The sequence below is a fragment of the Lithobates pipiens genome, unplaced genomic scaffold (genome assembly GCF_037356315.1).
Source record: "Lithobates pipiens isolate NorthernLeopardFrog02 unplaced genomic scaffold, aLitPip1_a1.2 Scaffold_13, whole genome shotgun sequence".
NCBI lineage: Eukaryota > Metazoa > Chordata > Amphibia > Anura > Ranidae > Lithobates > Lithobates pipiens.
The window spans coordinates 309133984-309154587 of record NW_027507718.1 but is presented as its reverse complement, the minus strand read 5'-3'; the positions used below and the strand labels follow the sequence as shown (position 1 = coordinate 309154587).

Below are 20604 nucleotides of genomic sequence, written 5' to 3'. Positions count from 1 at the left end.
AGCTCACATCTGACTTTTGCTGGCAGAATTTCTGATCGTGTGTATGGGGCATTAGGCTTGTTCAACATCATAAAAAGATCAATAATTAGAGGAAGATTAAATGCCTAAAACAAGGTTATTTGAAATATAATCTTATGGGAAGTTTGTTAGTAATATTACTAGTATGGAGACGGGGTCTCTTCAAACAATAGATTTAGCACTGATGGAAAAATCAAAAACTTGGGTCTGAGGCATGGTGATAAGTTAGTGTGACTGTTTCTCTGCAGTTAAGGAACTTTAATACATACTTGCAATAGTGTAATATAATATGCAGAGATTATCCCTGCCGATATTGAAAAAAAAAAGATGATTTGAATAATTAGAAGACATTTAAAGCACAAATGCACATCTTCAGACAAGTTACATTTTCCAGAGGCTGGATTCAGGCTGTTTCCATTCTTTCCCCATCAACATACGGAAGTTAAAAGGCTTAAAGTACTCCAAGCGATGACTGCAAAACAAAAGAAGATAAAGCACGGTTCTAATTTTGTTAAATACATTGATAAGTGGATTCCCTTATTCGTGCAGCTATTATTTCATTTTCAAATCCACACGTGACTAGCTAGAAAAAAAAAAAATATGTAGCACATAAAAAGTAATTTCACTTCACAGACTCTTATTTTCACTTCAGTTCAGCTTAACTGGTTAGATACCCTAAATCTATTCTATTTACAATAGAATGCTACATAGTGTAGAATCATTGGGGATCATGTTGGAGCAAAGGAAAGACAGAGTTTGTACCCAAAGCAGCCAATCAAGTATATTGTCTAGGTGACAATGTATATCTCAGCACCGATGGTCTGTAGAGCTCATCAGGCTAAACATGAGGATGAATGCAGACGAAAGAGATAAGAAAAGCAAATCTAGGGCTTGTTCACACCAACGGGCACTAGCTGTGAAGGAAGGGGTGCGGATTTGTTCTTAATGCATCACACTGTTTACTTTTTCAGTTTTATTAAAGAGGAAGTAAACCCTACCAAACAAATCGTAATTTTCAACTATTTGTATTAGAATGAACATCAGCATTCATAACATCTATCTTTTGTCCCAAAACGAGCGTTATAAATACCTTTTTTTTAGTTTTAAAAAGCGGTGTCTTCCGGGTATCGCCCGCGCCATTGCTACTCCTGATTTTCCTCTCCTTTGTGGACGTCATTTCCGCCCTTAGTTAGACTCCCTCAATAAATCTCGCGCATGCGCCGTAGCGTCATAACCAAGCCTCGATCTCGATTGCCGTTACTAAGGCAACAAAGCTCTCTCGCTCTGCTCTGCTCTCATTTATTCCCCTGCGTGACATCTTGTTCTGTCACAAGGGGGAGTATCAGGAAGAGCAGGCAGAGATGTATGTCGCGAGACTTCTCCTCTGTGCCGCTCTGAGGAGAATGTAATTTTAAAAAAAAGGCTGGGAAGAAGGAAAGAGACAGGCGGCATTGGAATACATGCCGCCTCGAAAATACATACTGCACAAGCGCGCATGACGTCATTGACAGCAAAACGGCGATTTACACGAAAACTATACAAGTGAGTGCACTTTCTCAGGCAGCGATCTGCCTGAGAAAAATATTAACTAACAAGCTGAAGATGTTTAAGAGGGTTTACAACCACTTTAATATATCTTAAAACAACATTTTACTTATCTTTATTCCATGCAGCATGTTCCAATGTGGTGTGCTGTGTTGCAGTACGCTGCACTGAAAGAAGTACAGCACAAGCCTCTCTTTGAAGAAGCAGCTAAGGACTATTTACAGTACATCTACACTGATCACACATACTATTATGCATAATTTTCACCATGCTTCTAACAGTTAACCAAAGGGGGTAAAAAAAAAAAAAAAATAGGATTTTTAAAACACCTTACCTGTAAAATCTTTTTCTTTGATGTACATCAGGGGACACAAAGCCATATTAGTTACTATATGGGTTATATCGGCATATCAGGTGCTAGACACTGGCACGCCCCTTAAGGCGGGAACTTCCCCCATATAAGCCCTCCCACTAATGGGAGTCCTCAGTTTTGTAGCCAAGCAATATAAGTGTATAAGAAGAAGAAGGGAGGGACCGCTATGTCCCCTGATGTACATCAAAGAAAAGGATTTTACAGGTAGGCTGTTTTAAAAATCCTATTTTCTTTTCTTACATCAGGGGACACAGAGCCATAATAATAACTATACGGGATGTCCCATAGCAATGGCAACTGAAGGGAGGGAGACAGAACAAAAAAACAGGAGGCCAGAGGACTCATACTGCAGCCTGCAGTATATGCTGTGCCCAAAGGCAATATCCTCATGACCTTTAATAGGGATTTGATAAAATCGGATAAACGTATGAACCGAAGACCAAGTCACAGCCTTACAGATCTGAGCCATGGAGGCCTGATTATGCATCATCCAAGAGGCACTAATCACCCTGGATGAGTGTGCTCTTAATATGAGAAGGAAGAATTTTCTTCTTTAAGCTGAAGCTTGACCAATCACTCTAACAAATCCATTCGGAAATAGTGGATCTTGACGCTGCTTGTCCACATCTTGGATCATCTGGCAGTACAAAAAAACCTGTGTTTTGCGAACCTGAGCGGTCACCTTTAAATAGACTCTGATCACTTTTACTACATCAAGTGCTTTCTCTTCCCCAGATTAAGGCTCTGGGGAGAAAGAAGGAAGAATAATATCTTGGTCTAAATGAAAACCTGTTACCACTTTTGGTAGGAATTCAGGATGAGGACATAAGACCACTTCATCCTTATACATGATAAAATATGGCTCTTACAAGACAGAGCCGCTAGTTACGATACTCTTCTAGCAGAAGAAATGGCAAACAGAAAAGATTATCTTTCTTGTCAAAGAACCAAGGGAATTTCTCGTAAGGTTCAAACGGCTGATTCAACAAAGCCGACAAGACCAATCTTAAATCCCAAAGATTTAGAGGTGCCCTGATAGGGGGAATAAACCATGTTACCCTTTGACTAAGCTACGCACCAAGAGTGGGAAGCAAGAGGCCATAGGAAAAGACATCGACAAGGCCTGGATCTGGCTCTTGATAGAAATCAAGGCCAGCCTCATTTCAGATCCTATATGCAGGACATCAGGAATCCTGCCTATTGACATACTTCCTGGGGTGCCAACCCCCGGATCCACACCAAGAAACCTATGCCTTCCCGACTCTAAAGTAAGTGATTCTGGAAGCCGGCTTCCTGGCATTAGACAAAGTAGACACTACCAAAGGAGATCACCCACAAACTTTTATAGAGTGGGATTCAACAGTCAAACCTGTTAAACCTTCTTCCCGTAAGGTAGGATGAAATACCAGACCTTGTGCAAGAAGGTCTGGCTATAATGGCAGAGTCCGAAGGACTCCTACTGCCATCTTTATGATCTCGGTAAATTAAGATCTTCTGGGACCCGCTGGGGCCATCAGAATCACCTCCTTTTGTTCATGCTTAATCCTGCGGAGAAGTAGCAGAACTGGAGTAAATGCATAGATTAGTGAAAACTGATCCCATGGGAAGACTAAAGCGTCTGTTCTGCCTGTTAGCGGACCCCTTGTTCGACATAAAGTTGTCAACCTTGTTAATGAATCTGGACACGCATAGGTCCATGTCCGGAATACCCCATCTGACATATTGCTAGGAAGATGTCGGGGTGAAGAGATCATTCTCCCGGAACTAATTGTTGGCGTCTCAAGTAGTGTGCCCGAAAAATTTGAATTGCCGATAGGCAAGGAATGTTGTGTTCTGCCAAAGCTAGAATATTATTCACCTCTTTTTGGGCTGCACGACCTCTCGTGCCTCCCCTGGTGATCGATGTAAGCCACGCCTTGGCCTTGTCAGACTGAATCCTGTCAGGACAGTCCTGTAGTCTGACTGCCAAGATTCTAGGGCCAGATGTAATACCTGAAACTTCCAAAAAAAAGTTGATAGACAAAATCCTCTAACCTGGATCATCTCCCCTGGACAGAATCTTCTTCCAGGGCTGCTCCCCAGCCTAGAAGGCTGGCATCTGTTGTTAACAGCTTCCAGAATAAAGATTTTCCTTTTTGCTGTATAAAAACCAACAATTTAGGCTCTGACCTATGTTGGGAGCCAAGCATATTGGAAACAAACAAGGCTTGAATCTTCTTTATTCCAGACCGACAGGATGGTGTCTTGAAGCAGTGTAAAGAGCAAAGTAAAACTGCAAGTAAGGAACAGCCTTGCAGGAGGCCCCCTAAAAATCTCCTGTACAGCCGAATGAAGGAATTTGCCTTTGTTTTGATAAGTTGAATTAATCCTACAATGGAACTGATTCTCGTCTGGGGTAAGAATAACTTCTTCTGTATGGTATCTTTAACCAACCACCGAGTACCGTAATTTCCTTGATGGTTTTAAGGAGAATCTTCCTAGGTTAAGAATCCAACCTAGAGATTTCATATATTTACAGCTGAGATCAGCCTCTGATTTTAGACCTGCGACTGAATGATCTATTAAAATTTGATCTTATAACAGGCTAGGATGCCTTGAGCCCTTAACCTGGCTAAAGGAGGTGCCAGAATCTTTCAGAACACGTGGTGCTGTGTCTAAGCCGAATGGCAGGGCCACAACTGAAAAAAATTATTTTATATTTCAAACCGCAGAAATTTCTGGTAAGCGGGAAACTTTGGCACAAGAAGATATGCAACTCCCCTCCTTGCAGGATGGACACAGCCGATCGAATTATGAAAGGATCGGATGTTTAAGTGCCGATTCAGATCTCCAAGATCTAGAATAGGTCTTACCTGTCCGTTTGGCTCTGGCACCTTAAAAGGTTTTGAGCCAAAACCCCCTATTCCACTAAGGGAATCTCTGATATCACCGACTGGGATAACAGCTGATCCAGAGGCCAGAACGAGAGACTTCTCCTTTTTCTCTGGATCCTTAGGAACATACTGCGAGGAGACGAAAATTCTTGCATAAAGACTGCCACCCCACAGGGACCCGAACCACCGGACCCTCAGATCAAAAGTCGACTGAGCCATCCGGGCTCTTGGAACTCTAGTCGTAACTTAGAGAAATATTTGCAGAAATTCCTCTGCTCTTGACATTGTTCCTGCCAGACCTTGAGAATCGCAGGACCTTTCCCCTCACCCAAACGAGTGGGGGTGCTCATCCATGAGAAGGCTTTAGCATTCTGTTTTATGGGCTCTCTGCCCCCAAGATCCTGGTGCTGCCCTTGGGAACTTTCTTTTGACGAATGAGACCATTGAGACTGGCAAAAGGCAGATGCCCCAGGCATAGGAGAGGCCGCACGATTAAAGGAGACATGTTTAACCTCCTTTTACTGGTAACGAGAGCTTTACCCTTTTGGATGTACTTATCCACTCTAAATAGCCGTACCCCAGGAAGGGACACAAACTGGCTAAGGGTTTTCACATGGTGCTTCAGCTGATCAATATTTCAGCCACAGACCTCTGCGAGAATGCACTAGTCCAAGTATAAGCCATAAGGCTTAAATGATCGAGTCCTTCATAGCATCTGTGAGACACAGTACGTCAAATACACCAGCCCATTGCCAGGCCTGCTGATCAGGCAGATTTTCAGGTGTCTCACAACCTGTTCCTTAACCCTTTGGAGTCCACATTTTTCAATGCATTAGCGTGACTTAAAATGTGCTCCACCAAAATAGTGGAGCAGAAGTTAAAGGGTTAATGGACTGAGATACTCCAACTGCAGCCAGAACCGCAAAAAACCTCCTGCCCATAAAAGGAAAATCCAAACTTAATTTGCTGGTTCCTTTAACATCAGTGCATTATCCACTGGACATGTGAGTCTCTGCTCACTGAGGTGATTGCAGCATTAATAGCTGGAACCTCCCATTTCTTCATAGAAATGTTCCCATTCAGAATACATAAGCTCTGCATGAATAGGAAAAAACATCCCCAGGTGGGGGAGGTTCAAGTGAATCTTATTAGAGGTAGATAACTCAAAAGCCTGCTGCAGGCAACAAAAAGGTTAATTAAGGGAGTAGACAAACACCTGACTTGTGAGGCTACTCCCTCCCTGTTAGGAGGAAAAATAAGTATCTTCCAATATTTGGAAAGATCTACCTGATCCCCAGCCTCCTGCACCTCAACAAAAGGGTGAAGAAAATGGGAGAAGAAAAAAACAGTTTGTATGAAATACACAGGGACAGAAGCGTTCTACCCTTGATGGCTCGTCTGATTAGCCATATACCTCTCAGGGGAGGATGACATTCTTTTGGAAGGGTTTTTAGCTTGTTGTATACCATTAACCCCTTAGAACCCTTAGAGTTGTTCCTGGTCCCTTTGCAACTCATAGCTTACAGCACAAAGCAGAGGCACTATCAGCAAAATAATGTAATACTTGCTAGGCTATAGTACAGTACAATAACTGCTATTAATCCTAGCTAATACAGTAAAATGTTGTCAAAAAAGAAATGCCTGTGTCACCAAACCTGACCAGCCAACCTCTCTGCTCTGTCCCTCCACTGCCAGGCAGCGGTTTCTCTAATGCCACGTACACACGACCAGACTTTTTGACAGCAAAGGTCCGACGGAATGAGTCCGTCGGACAATTCGATCTTGTGTGGGCTCCATCGGACCTTTGCTTGCCAAAAATCTGGCGGACTTTAGAAATAGAACATGTTTTTAATTTTTCCACTGGAACTCCGCCGGACCCGGTTCCTACCGAGAAATCCGCTCGTGTGTATGCTAGTCTGATGGACAAAAACCGACGCGAGGGCAGCTATTGGCTACTGGCTATGAACTTCCTTATTCTAGTCCGGTCGTACGTCATCACGTTCAAATCCGTCAGACTTTGGTGTGATTGTGTGTGGCCAAGTCTGTTCATTCGGAAAGTCTGTCAGAACTCCGCCGAAAGTCCGTCGGACCTAGTCCCTCGAAAAGTCCGGTCGTGTGTACGCGGCACTACAGGGCTTAAAATACTTCCTGCACGTGTGGTCGGCGTCTGACACCGTTTGCCATGCTCGCCAATGCGGAATACGGCCCCCTCTTCCTTTTTCAAAAAGGAGCTGAGTTTCCCGCAGGAGCGTCCTGCACCATGGCGGTAGGGGGGGTTAAATCCTCTACTCCAGCGAGCAGCCGCGGTCTGCCCAAAAAACATATCTTTTTTTTTCTTTCCAAAAGAATAAGACAGCTGGCTGGCATCAAAGAAGGAAAAAAACGCCAATCTGGGGTCCCAGGAAGTGATCAGACTTTTTCTTACCTGAGGGTCTGAACTGGCTTAGAAGGAGAGGAGAGTGGAAGCTTGTGCTGTTTCCAGCATCAGAATGGTGAGTGCTCAATACAGCCCCCAATGGTGACACATAGACATGACATGACAACACAATACATAGAAGGAGAGATTCCTGAGAAAATCTCCCCTACCTTATCCTCGCAGCAGGGTTTTATCAGAGATTAAAAAAAACAATCTTCGCCCTTCGCGGTAGACTCCGAGACCTTAAAAGAAACCTTCAGGAACCGGGGAACTCTCAGGTTGACCAACAATCCTGGACCTGCAACAGGACCCTGCCAGTAAACATTTATTGGTCTTACTACCAAAAAGTATAGGATCCCAGGGCCCAGTTTTCAAAGCATTCGCAAGCAAAACCTTGCGTCTTCGGATTACGAGGCCCGGGTACCATTCATTTAGTCCATTACGGAAACATCAGAACAGATCCGATCAGGATGGCTGGCTCTCATCAAGGATTACTGCCTGTTGAGCTCAGTACAACACATCCTTACTTGTGCCCAACACCTTAGACACTGGCGAAAAAACTGAGGACTCCCAGTAGTGGGAGGGGTTATATGGGGGAAGTTCACGCCTTAAGGGGCGTGCCAGTGTCCAGCACCTGATACGCCAATATAACCCATATAGTTATTACTATGGCTCTGTGTACCCTGATGTAAGAAAAGAAAAATAGGACCTATGTAGTAACTCAGTGGCATATAAATTGTTATTATTGAAAAAAATTCTACTCCCATTAGGCAACATTACCTAATGCTGTTTTGCACTGCATGCCAGTGCTTTCAGTCAACACAAGTTGGCGGAGTAGGTGGGTACATACGTAAATTCACATCTCTCCAATTGCGAAGAAAGCAGGGTAAGTTTTTGCTTGGATGTAATGATTATGATAGCTCATCAATCTGAATAACATGCCACCTATGGTTTCCCTTTATAGTGAAGGAAAGTTTCTTGTAAAATAGACCAACTGTCTTTCTGCTCTTGAAAGACCCCCTCCCTCCGATAAACATCAATGTACACATTGTGTCTATAGCTAACAACTTTGTCAAATGTCTCAAGTCAGCAATTAAAGCCTGAACAGTAGCTGTGCTTCAGTTCCAGCTGCCTTCTTTGTTTCCCTTTGCCTTGAGAGCATTGTAAGAAAAAATCAATCATTGCTTTCACATAATAAAATAGTTGTCTACATCAATATTGGCAACGTGGCCATTTCACACTTACAAATCAGGTCGCTGACCCACTTGTATTTCCTTTTCAGGTACTGGATAAAGTGACTCATAGGTTCTCCGTGAGCCAGAACCGTGTATAGCATAGGCATTGAATCGGTCTACTGAAGGAGGGAAGTATTCCCAGGGCAGCAGAGCACTGCCTCTCCAAGTCACCTCTTTTATGGATGCTTCAAAGGACAGTGGTAGACACTCCTGTGCAGGGAATCAACCAGGATATTGTTACACATATACACATTTCATCAGGATTACATAAAGGCCTTAGAAAAAACATGGTATGCATATTACAATATATCCTCCGGTTGTGGAAGCGTGAAGGACAAAGTCTCCTCATGACAAAGACAAATGTCTAACAAACACTGCTGCTGAATAGACAGGCCCATCCATATTTGCACTGAGGAATTCAGTGGTCTCATGAGGAATTGTTAGTTAGCTATGCTATATATGGATAGGACCACATGAGATTTCTCTGGGGAACAGAAACGTCCAAAAGAATCTGAATACAAGTTATTTTGCATTGCTTATGAATGTTTAATCTGTGAAGGACAGGTATAAACGATGTAAACGATGGCATATTGTAACGTTATGAAACAGCAAAGAATAAACTAGGCGTTGAACACTGACAAAAAGCAATTTCATGCTGAGATAGTTGGGAGCTTGATGCCATTATAATCATTACAGTTCCAAAGATCTAGATATATATCAGGACCATACCATCATGATTTTACACTTCAAATACTCAGTACTTCTGTACAGTTCAACTATGTTCCTGTTTATCGACACAAACTACAACAGGCCAAAAAGGTTCATTGGTTTCTATGGTGTAATGTTTGAGGTGATCAGAGAGAAAACACACAGACAGGAAAAGAACCAGTGAAGAATAGTGTCAGAGAATTTTAATTACTATTTTTATTGTACAATATTGCTTATTTGTTCTTTCTACAAATATTTTTATCCCTGTTAAAGCTGAACTTTGGACAAGCAACTAAATATACAGTTGAAACACATATATGCAAACTCGTTAAAGAGGCCAGCATCAAACAAATTCAGAAACAAACACTCGTTTTATATATATATATACATATATTGAAATAAATAAGGGATGGGTTTTGGATTCCCCCTACTTGTCTGTTCCTATAGTTAACTAGTCTATCAAAGCTCTGATAAAAATAATGGTGATGAAATTATAGCAATATTAGCTATAAAAATAAACACAATCCTCAAAGAAGCAAAGGTCTTATTTATTTACAAAGAAAGTAGAACACTAACATAGAAATCAATTATTATAGAGCATATAAAACAAAAGAGCAGAGATGATACGTTATGCAAGTCCATCCTCAGTGTTGTGTATCTTAGCTAGAGCTCAATAAGAGAGTACGTTGCTGGGCTTTGCATTTTCAAAGCACACTCAGTCACAACCCACAAAAAACATCCTCTAGCTGCCCTGTTTAGTCTTCTGACCAATGATCTACAATCAATAAACTATAAGGGGCTGTCCATCCATCAGCAGGTATGTTATAACCCTGAACATCCTCCAGGAAGTATGTTGCTGTCCTACACTAGGGGGGCAGTGGCATCCTGCGATTAAAATGCCTTGACCAAAATTAACATTCCAGTCCATATATGGTTTCTTTGATCTTATTGCAGGGAAGCAATTCAGTCATTTTAATCTCCACCTCATCAGCAGGGATGGGCGACCAGTTCGGCTCGAGCATAAGTTCAGGCTGAACTTTGGTTGTCCAGACGTTTGGCGAACAACGAACCTTATGCAGTGTTCGCGGCAAATTCGAAAGCCACGGAACACCGTTAAAGTCTATGGGACACTAACATGAAAAACCAAAAGTGCTAATTTTAAAGGTTTATATGCAAGTTATTGTCATAAAAAGTGTTTGGAGACCTGGATCCTGCCCCAAGGGACATGTATCAATGCAAAAAATGCAGTGATTTTAATAATGCTTAAAGTGAAACAATAAAAATTAAATATTCCTTTAAATATTGTGCCTGGGGAGTGTCTATAGTATGCCTGTAAAGTAGCACATTTTTCTTGTGTTTAGAACAGTACCACAGCAAAATGACTAAAGGAAAAAAGTAATTTAAAACTGATCGCAGTCCTTTACCAGGTCCTTTGGGTCTGGTATGAATATTAAGGGGAACCTCAAACCAAAAATTTCCCAAAAAATGCATGGGGTCCCCCCAAAATCCATACCAGACCCTTATCTGAGCACGCAACCTGGCAGGCCACAGGAAAAGGGGGGGGAGAGCGCCCCACCTCCTGAACCGTACCAGGCCACATGCCCTCAACATGGGGAGGGTGCTTTGGAGTAGCCCCCCAAAACACTTTGTCCTCATGTTGATGGGGACAAGGGCCTCATCCCCACAACCCTTGCCCGGTGGTTGTGGGGGTATGAGGGTGGGGGGCTTATCGGTATCTGAAAGTCCCCTTTAACAAGGGAATCCCCAGATCCTGGCTTCCCCCCTATGTGAATTGGTAATGGGTACATTGTACTCCTACCATACAAAAAAAAAAGAGTCAAAAATAGTAAAAAAGACAGGAGACACTTTGGGATAAGTCCTTTATTAAAAAATAAAAATGTCCCACAATGTAGACCCATCTCATGCCGCCGACAACCCAAAAAAAGAAAAAAAAAAGCTGCAGCAGCTCTGCCTCCATGGGAGGCCCCCGCCGAGTGACGCTCCTTCTCGATGACAGCTGTTATATAGCTGAGGGAAGAGCCACCCGGTGACATAAATGGGTGACCCTGATGCCACATGAAGACCACAGGACATGGATTACTGGAACCATGTCCTGTGGTTTGATGAGACCAAGGTAAACTTATTTGGTTCAGAAGGTGTCAAGCGTGTGTGACGGCAACCAGGTGAGGAGTAAAAAGACAAGTGTGTCTTGCCTACAGTCAAGCATGGTGGTGGGAGTGTCATGTTCTGGGGCTGCATGAGTGCTGCCAGCACTGGGGAGCTACAGTTCATTGAGGGATCCATGAATGCCAACATGTGCTGTGACATACCGAAGCAGGGCATAATACCCTCCCTTCGGTGACTGGGCCGCAGGGCAGTATTCCAACATGATAAACACAAATCCAAGACGACCACTGCCTTGCTAAAGAAGCTGAGGGTAAAGATGATGGACTGGCCAAGCATGTCTCCAGACCTAAACCGTATTGAGCATCTGTGGGGCACAATCAAAAGGAAGGTGGAGAAGTACAAGGTTTCTAACATCCAGCAGCTTGATGATGTCCTCATGGAAGAGTAGAAGAGGACTCCAGAGGCAGCCTGTGAAGTTTTGGTGAACTCCATGCCGAAGAGGGTTAAGACAGTGCTTGTGGTGGCCACACAAAATATTGACACTTTGGGCCCAATTTGGACATTTTCACTTAGAAGTGTACTCACTTTTGTTGCCAGCGGCTTAGACATTAATGGCTGTGTGTCTTTTTTTTTTGAGGGGACATCAAATTTACGCTGCTATACAAGCTGTACACTCACTACTTTACATTGTAGCAAAGTGTCATTCCTTCAGTGTTGTCACATGAAAATATATAAAATAGGGATGCACCGAATGGGTTTTTTGGTGCCGAAACCGATACCGAAAATGAAAAATACACTAGGCCGAAAACCAAAACCGATACCGAAACAGCACCGATACCGAAAATGACTGTTTTTAAAAAATATTTTTATACAGGAGATGGTCAGAGACTGGGGACATGGTACAGGAGATGGTCAGAGACTGGGGACATGGTACAGGAGGTGGTCAGAGACTGGGGACATGGTACAGGAGGTGGTTAGAGACTGGGGACATGGTTCAGGAGGTGGTCAGAGACTGGGGACATGGTACAGGAGGTGGTCAGAGACTGGGGACATGGTACAGGAGGTGGTTAGAGACTGGGGACATGGTACAGGAGGTGGTCAGAGACTGGGGGCATGGTACAGGAGGTGGTCAGAGACTGGGGACATGGTACAGGTGGTGGTCAGAGACTGGGGACATGGTACAGGAGGTGGTCAGAGACTGGGGACATGGTACAGGAGGTGGTCAGAGACTGGGGACATGGTACAGGAGGTGGTCAGAGACTGGGGACATGGTACAGGAGGTGGTCAGAGACTGGGGACATGGTACAGGAGGTGGTCAGAGACTGGCGACATGGTACAGGAGGTGGTCAGAGACTGGCGACATGGTACAGGAGGTGGTCAGAGACTGGCGACATGGTACAGGAGGTGGTCAGAGACTGGCGACATGATAAAAGAGATAAGTGCAGCCAGTGTTGCCCCCAATGATGCAGCCAGCGATGCCCCCCAGTGATGCAGCCAGCGATGCCCCCCAGTGATGCAGCCAGCGATGCCCCCCCAGTGAGGCAGCCAGCGATGCCCCCCCCAGTGAGGCAGCCAGCGATGCCCCCCCCCAGTGATACAGCCAGCGATGCCCCCCCAGTGATACAGCCAGCTATGCACCCCCCCCAGTGATGCAGCCAGCTATGCCCCCCAGTGATGCAGCCAGCGATGCCCCTGTGCAGTGAAGAGAGCCGTCTGGTTGAATAGAGCGCCGGGAACATCACAGCTTTAATTTCAATAGCTGTGTGTTCCCCGTCGTGCGCCGTCACACACAGCCCCTCCCCCTTGTCCAGGCACTTTGATAGAAAGATCACCCGTCCAATCTGGACAGGAGATCTGTCTAACAAAGTTCTCCGGATAAGGGGGAGGGGCTGTGTGTGACGGCTCACGACGGGGAAAACACAGCTATTGAAATTAAAGCTGTGATGTTCCCGGCGCTCTATTCAACCAGACGGCGGCGGCTCTCCTGCGCTATACACCCCCCATCATGGGCGGCACCAGGGGCGGGCTCCGCCCCGCCCCATTTTCGGCTCTATTATCGGCCGTTTTTTCTTTTCGGCAAATTGGCGAAAAGGGCATTTTCGGCCAGTATGTTTCAGCGGCCGAAATTTCGGTGCATCCCTAATATAAAATATTTATAAAAATGTGAGGGGTGTACTCACTTGTGAGATACTGTATATATATATATATATATATACACACACACACACACACAGGGTAGCCATCAGAAATTATGGGGCCCCTTACACAGCTTTTGTCTGACCCCCCCCCCGGCCTGACCACCAACCTTCCCCAGGGCCTGCCCACTGGTCATCCCACTGAGTCCTTCAGTGCACCACTTTTATTTTAACACTTTTACAACGTAATTGATGAAGATGAAAAGTGTAGTCCAAATCATAAGTGCTTTCAAGATTTAAGGAATTATATTTTGGATAAGGAATATTCTCCTCCAGTTCCATCTCCCCTATCCTCCTCTTCCAGTCCCATTTCCTTCATCCAATGTTCTCCTCCAGTCCCATCGCCTCTATCCCATCACCAAAGCCGCTCTCTAATATGATACATATTATATTCTGCACTAGTCACAGCAGTATTCGGCAGACTGTGCTCTCCTCTCACAGTTAATCACTGCACTCTTGTCCAGGCCCTGGGGAGATGCTTGCCAGCCACACACCTACCTCCCAGGTCCCAGCCATGGTCCGTGGTGCAGGCAAGCTCCGGAGGAGGAGGTTACTCCACCCCTAGGAATGGAAATTCACTCCTGTAAGAGTTATCATGGGAAAAATGTGTCTCCATTGAAGCTTTAGTACCAATTCTTGTTTCCACAACAACCCAAAATTTTCAAAATCCAATTGTCACAGCGACAGAAAGTGAGGTGAAATCTTCTGAACACGGGCACAGACAGCAAAACAAATTCTACAGGGGTTTTAAAGTGGTTGTAAACCTACTTTTTGGACTTCTACCTATAGGTAAGCCTAGAATAAGGCTTAACTATAGGTAGTGGAAATATCTCCTAAACGTGCGCCGTTTAGGAGAAATTTCACTTGTTGTCCGCTGAAAATTCCAATGGCGCATGCACGGAGAAGAAACAAAACTAAGCGCCATTCTTCCCTAGCTCGTGCCATTAATCGCGGCTCCCGTGTGCATGCGCAGGAGTGACGTTACGCGGCTCCAGCAAATCACAGAGCCGGAGTCCGTGGCCCGGAAGGAAGAGGGGCCAGAAGATGGACGCTGCCTACAAAGAGGACATTGCTGGATTCTTTTGCAGGTAAGTGGCACATAATATTATGCTTTTCATTTGCAGGCTTTGCAGCGAGCAAAAGAGGAAGTAAAACCCATCATTGTTTACTTCCTCTTTAACCCTTCTGTATGCTATCCAAATTATTTTTTTACTATTTTTTTTGACCGAAGTTACACTTAAAAAATGTACCTGTTCCAATACAAATTATTCCAATACAAATTCAACTTAAGAACAAACCCACAGAACCAGGTGTACGGTTAATCAATTATAAGAAGCAGGTTCTGATGATCATCAGTTTCATATGTAGGTTGAAACACGGGTTGAGGAACAGCCAAACTCTGCTACTAAGGTAAAGTTGCGGAAGACAGCTTCAAGTCACATATCATACACCATAGCAAGACTGAGCACACAAGATAGTTATACTGCATCAGCAAGGTCTCTCCTAGTTAAAGATTGTGGGGGAAATCTTTGAATTAAAAGTGAATACTGCAGCAAAGGTTTTGTTAACTTTTTATGGGCTTTTTACTTTTACCTAGAGCTCTGCGATTTTCTAAAAAAAAAAAAAATCTGTGATTTTTTTAAAAGAAACTCAATTCGCGATTCGAATCAAGTTTTTTTTTTTTTTGGATGGACACTGCGCCGGTCCTGAGGAGCTGCGGGCAGGAGTTTTTAGGCGAGGCTGCGGCTTCGGGCTAGTCCGCAGGATCTGGCCTCGCGGACTAGGCCAAAGCCGTAGCCTCACCTAAAAACTTCTGCCCGCAGCACCTCAGGACCGGCGCGGCATCAGCGCCGGTCCTGGTGAACAAAAATAAATCTAAAAAAAAACCGATTCAAGATTTAAATCGATTTTTTCCCCAGCCCTACTTTTACCTTGATATTTTTGTCTGGAGTTCTGATTTAAAACATTTGTAATAACTGGCTTATATACTCACGTACTTACCTTGTATACTCTTGGACTCTTGGATAAAAAAATATTTTCAGAAAACATTTTTAACATAAGAAAATATCAAACATCTTACTATTTTAGAACAGCAAAAGAATTCACAGTGGTGAAACGGTTTTGTTTTTTGTTTTAGTATTTTCATTTGGGTATAAGTGGACAAATCTGAAATGTAATTGTAAAAGAAAATAAATTCACAATAAAGGGAAGTAAATAAGAAATTGCAATACTTCTCATCCAATGTAAATGATCAATGATTTTAATTTACATTGTCAGTTCTGCTTGATTTCATCAGCTCTGATTTAAGTGAGTTTGCTCACATTAATTCACAGCTTTTCTAAAAATTCACTAATTCTGTTCTCAGCTTTCAAAATCCATCACACTTCTAATTCATTAGCCTGAAGCTATATGAATACAATGGAAAACACAGGATAGGGGGCGTAAGCCACAGATATGTCATACACAGGAAGTCCATGCTAACAAATGTGAGTCAGGAGTGAGGATGTCAGTGGGTATGCATACACGACCTACTGCCACAGTAGGTAGAAAATCATCACATAGTGTTCTTTTTATAAAAAAAAGTGCTTTGTGAATGTCTCATTTACAGAAACATAAGGAAAAATACCCATGATGTTTGTAAAATGTCAATTTATATTTGTCGCCTTTCACTGGGCAAATGTAACATTCCCTAATATTTAAAATGGAAGTCCAGTCAAAATTATTATTATTTTTATTAATTATATGTAAAATATTTTTATCTTTGACATTATTCATTTTCTGTATAGTGGTTTGTGTTGCTTAGAAAGTCTAATCAAAGCCAGACAATCAACTTTTTCCTGTTCTTCAGTAATAACCCTACTTCCTTATTTCTGAATTCTGTACCAGGGGCCTCTCACTTCCTGAAAACATCCCTCACTCCTTTTTAGACAGACATGCCTAGACCTGCCCAGCCCCACCCCCATCCCTCCGCTTCTTCACAGATCTCCTGTCTTCATAGGTTTGGCCAGCAGAAACTGTAATATAGATTACAATTGGGGTTGCCACCTGTATGGAAATGACCCGGACAGCCCGGATTTTGACAGCTATGCCCGGGTTTGTGTTCTCCCAACACCTGGACACAGCAGCATAGAGGCTCCAGTCCCAGTGTGGGAAACAGCAGCCCCTGGCGTCACCAGTACACAGTACCATGCCTTCCTCCTTCCCAATTCGATTCCCAACCCCCCTTCCCCGAGTCCCGCCAGCAGCTCCTTTGGCTTCAGTGATGAGTGCCACTGCCTCCTCCTGGCACCCTCCCTCCCCATCACATCATCACCCTCCGCCTGTGTGTCAGAATAGACTCTCTCTCTATGGTGTGATCTCTCCCATCAGCAGACTTCCCCTTCCCTCCAGAAGAAGAGCCCCCGCAATGTGCCGATCATCAGGCAGCTGCAGAACTCTCTCTCTTTATCACCAGCAGCATCCCCCACCTTCCCTGCTCTATTCCTCTGGGGGGAGGGGGGGAGCAATGTCCTGCAGCACTGCCCAGGTCACACTGCACTGTCTGTGGCTCTGTGCTCTCTCTCCCACCCAGGTCCCAGCCGCCGGTGCCGCTGGCAGAGACAGTGAATGGAACTGGTGTCCTAGCAACGAGGGACGCTTATGCATGGTGTTAGACGCCGCCTCCTAAACGATTCACACACACATCTCTGCAGCGGCTCCTGGAAGATAAGGGGGCTTTATCTCGCTCTATGGACGTCTCTATGGGGGCTACTGACACCGTCCTCCTCTGCTCTACTGACACCGTCCTCCTCTGCTCTACTGACACCGTCCTCTGCCCTACTGACACCATCCTCTGTCCTACTGACACCGTCCTCTGCCCTTCTGACACCGTCCACTGCCCTACTGACACCGTCCTCTGCCCTACTGACACCATCCTCTGCCCTACTGACACCTTCCTCTGCCCTACTGACACCTTCCTCTGCCCTACTGACACCGTCCACTGCTCTACTGGCACTGCTTTACTGACACCGTCCTCTGCCCTACTGACACAGTCCACTGCCCTTCTGACACCGTCCACTGCCCTACTGACACCTTCCTCTGCTCTACTGACACCGTCCACTGCTCTACTGGCACTGCTTTACTGACACCGTCCTCTGCCCTACTGACACCATCCACTGCCCTACTGACACCGTCCACTGCCCTACTGACACCGTCCACTGCTCTACTGACACCGTCCACTGCTCTACTGACACCGTCCTCTGCCCTACTGACACCGTCCTCTGCCCTACTGACACCGCCTGACACCATCCACTGCTCTGCTGACACTGTCCACTGCCCTACTGACACCATCCACTGCTCTACTGACACCATCCACTGTCCTACTGACACCATGCTCTGCCCTGCTGACACCATCCACTGCTCTACTGACACTGTTCTCTGCTCTACTGACACTGTTCTCTGCTCTACTGACACTGTTCTCTGCTCTTCTGCCCTACTGACACTGTCCTCTGCCCTGACACCATCTTCTGCCCTACTGACACCATCCACTGCTATACTGACACTGGCTTTTGCCCTACTGACGCCGTCCACTGCCCTACTGACACCGTCCACTGCCCTACTGACACCGTCCTCTGCCCTACTGACACCGTCCTCTGCCCTACTGACACCGTCCTCTGCCCTACTGACACCGTCCTCTGCCCTACTGACACCGTCCTCTGCCCTACTGACACTGTCCTCTGCCCTGACACCGTCCTCTGCTCTACTGACACCGTCCTCTGCCCTACTAACACCGTCCACTGCTCTACTGACACCATCCTCTGCTCTACTGACAACATCCTCTGCCCTACTGACACCGTCCACAGCTCTACTGACACCGTCCACTGCTCTACTGGCACTGCTTTACTGACACCATCCACTGCCCTACTGACACCATCCACTGCACTACTGACACCGTCCACTGCCCTACTGACACCGTCCACTGCCCTACTGACACCGTCCTCTGCCCTACTGACACCGTCTGACACCATCCACTGCTCTACTGACACAGTCCACTGCCCTACTGACACTGTCCACTGTCCTACTGACACCGTGCTCTGCCCTGCTGACACCGTGCTCTGCCCTACTGACACTGTTCTCTGCCCTACTGACACCGTCCACTGCCCTACTGACACCATCCACTGCTCTACTGACACCGTCCTCTGCCCTACTGACACCGTCCACTGCCCTACTAACACCATCCACTGCCCTACTGACACCATCCACTGTCCTACTGACACCATGCTCTGCCCTGCTGATACCGTCCACTGCTCTACTGACACCATCCACTGCCCTTTTGTTTTATTTAACCATGCCCCTTTAAGTCCCCCCCCCTTCCGTTAATTCAATTTGGCCACAGCCACTGTTCACTATAGCACACTTCATTACTGCTCTCTTTGGGTAACCCAAAAGGTGTCACAGGTATTTTACAATCCTATAGCGTGCACTGCAAAAAAATTGCCTTGCGCCCTGAAAGTGCTCGGGTTTGGCTTGAAGAAAAGGTGGCAACCCTAATTACAATGCAATATGCTGCAGATTTCCAACAGTGTACAACCATGTGGCATGGCACTGTGATGGGCACTATGATGGCACTGTGATGGCATGGTGTGGCACACGCCCAGCTGAGGGAGCTACATGTGAGCAAGTTAGCTACAAACTAGTTCAAGGCTCCGTTTCCACTAGTGCGACTTGTAATGCGACTTTGGACACATAGTGTCGCATGACAAGCAGTCTATCGACTTCAATGGCAAACGTTCCCATCTATGCAATTCTGAAAAGGTGCCTGCACTACTTTGATGGAACTTTGATGCAACAAAAGTTGGATCAAAACTGCACTCAAAGTCACATAGCTTTGGAGTCGCACTAGTGGAAATGTAGCCTAAGGCTAGAGTGTGACTTTGATTCAACTTTACACTCTCTGGATCAAAGTTGCATCAAAGCATCGCAGGTATCTTTTCAAAGTCGCTGATTTTCAAAGTCACATAGCTGGCAACGGGTACCATTAAAATCAATGGGCTGTGACTTGTCATACGACTTTGGACACATAGTTGCATGACAAGTCACGTTTCCACTATTGCAACCACAAACTTGCATGATTTAGAGTGTGACTTTGATGCAACGAGTTTGGCTTTGATCCAACTTTACACTTTCTGGATCAGTTGCATCAAAAGCATTGCAGGTACCTTTTAAAAGTCGCTTATGGGAACAGGTGCCCCTGCCCCCCATGAAGTTCCCTTCTCCTGTGCACAGCTATACTGTATATGTGCACCTCCCTCTCGGGTCCGGTGTGGACGTGGCTTTTTATTTCCTTATTTTCTCATGAATTATGATGTACAATGAGAGAACACTGGGCGGGAACCTATGATTAGCTCCTCCCTTCCTGTATACACCCACTGGCTACACAGGAACAGTGTCCCTCCCAGGAAGTGATGTCACTAGCTTTCAGGAACCTCACCCACTGGCTGATTTTACTCTGAGAAGGAAGTAGAATTGAAGTCATGTGATGGCACTGGATACTGCAAAATAAAGGGAGAAAAACTGATTTATTTTCATTTTGAAACATAAGGCTGAACTTAGCGAACATTAATGATTGCAGGGTGAGAATTTAAGTGTTAAGGTGGATTTCCACTTTAAGGCTAAGAGAAAAATAGCCATAAGAGCAATAGAGAAAATAGCCTAACACTATAGGTTAAGAACATTTGACCAGCAGGGGGAATAATCTAGGGGAGACCTCAGCATTATATACAATCTATGGAGATTCCTGTGCAAATGGTTGAACTAGTGGGTGGTTTGGCTGAGTGAATCTCCAGCTGCAGTGTGAAATTGAACATTTAGCAGTGGTATTACTACCTTTGCTAAATGTGACAGCTTTCTGCTCAGGGTTCCTATTTGTTCGGAAACTGGCACCTAACATCCAGTTATTATTCAGTTGCCAGCCAGGAAGGTGGGGAATAAACCATCGCCTCATCAGCATATCATGGCAAGGTACCCCCTCTCCATGTTAACCACTTGCCACCCGCCATATAGCAATATGATATCAGCAAAATGGTTTATCCATATGATCATATGACGTGATCAGATTAACAAGAAGGCACGCGCA

The 20604-nt window shown here is 45.1% G+C and overlaps 1 protein-coding gene across 5 annotated transcripts in view; it reads right to left on the bottom strand.

Moving 5' to 3' along the window:
- Positions 1–239: 239 nt before the first annotated feature.
- LOC143974992 (UPF0462 protein C4orf33 homolog) overlaps positions 240–20604 on the bottom strand; it is a 133393-nt gene continuing 113028 nt past the window's right edge. For all 5 annotated transcript variants that reach the window (XM_077476902.1, XM_077476900.1, XM_077476903.1 and 2 more), the window contains 2 exons: positions 8471–8670; positions 240–490 (listed from right to left, as the gene is read on the bottom strand). In XM_077476902.1, coding sequence (XP_077333028.1) covers positions 400–490; positions 8471–8670 — 291 coding nt within the window. In that variant the 3' untranslated portion in view covers positions 240–399. The remainder of the gene's footprint in view (positions 491–8470; positions 8671–20604) is intronic.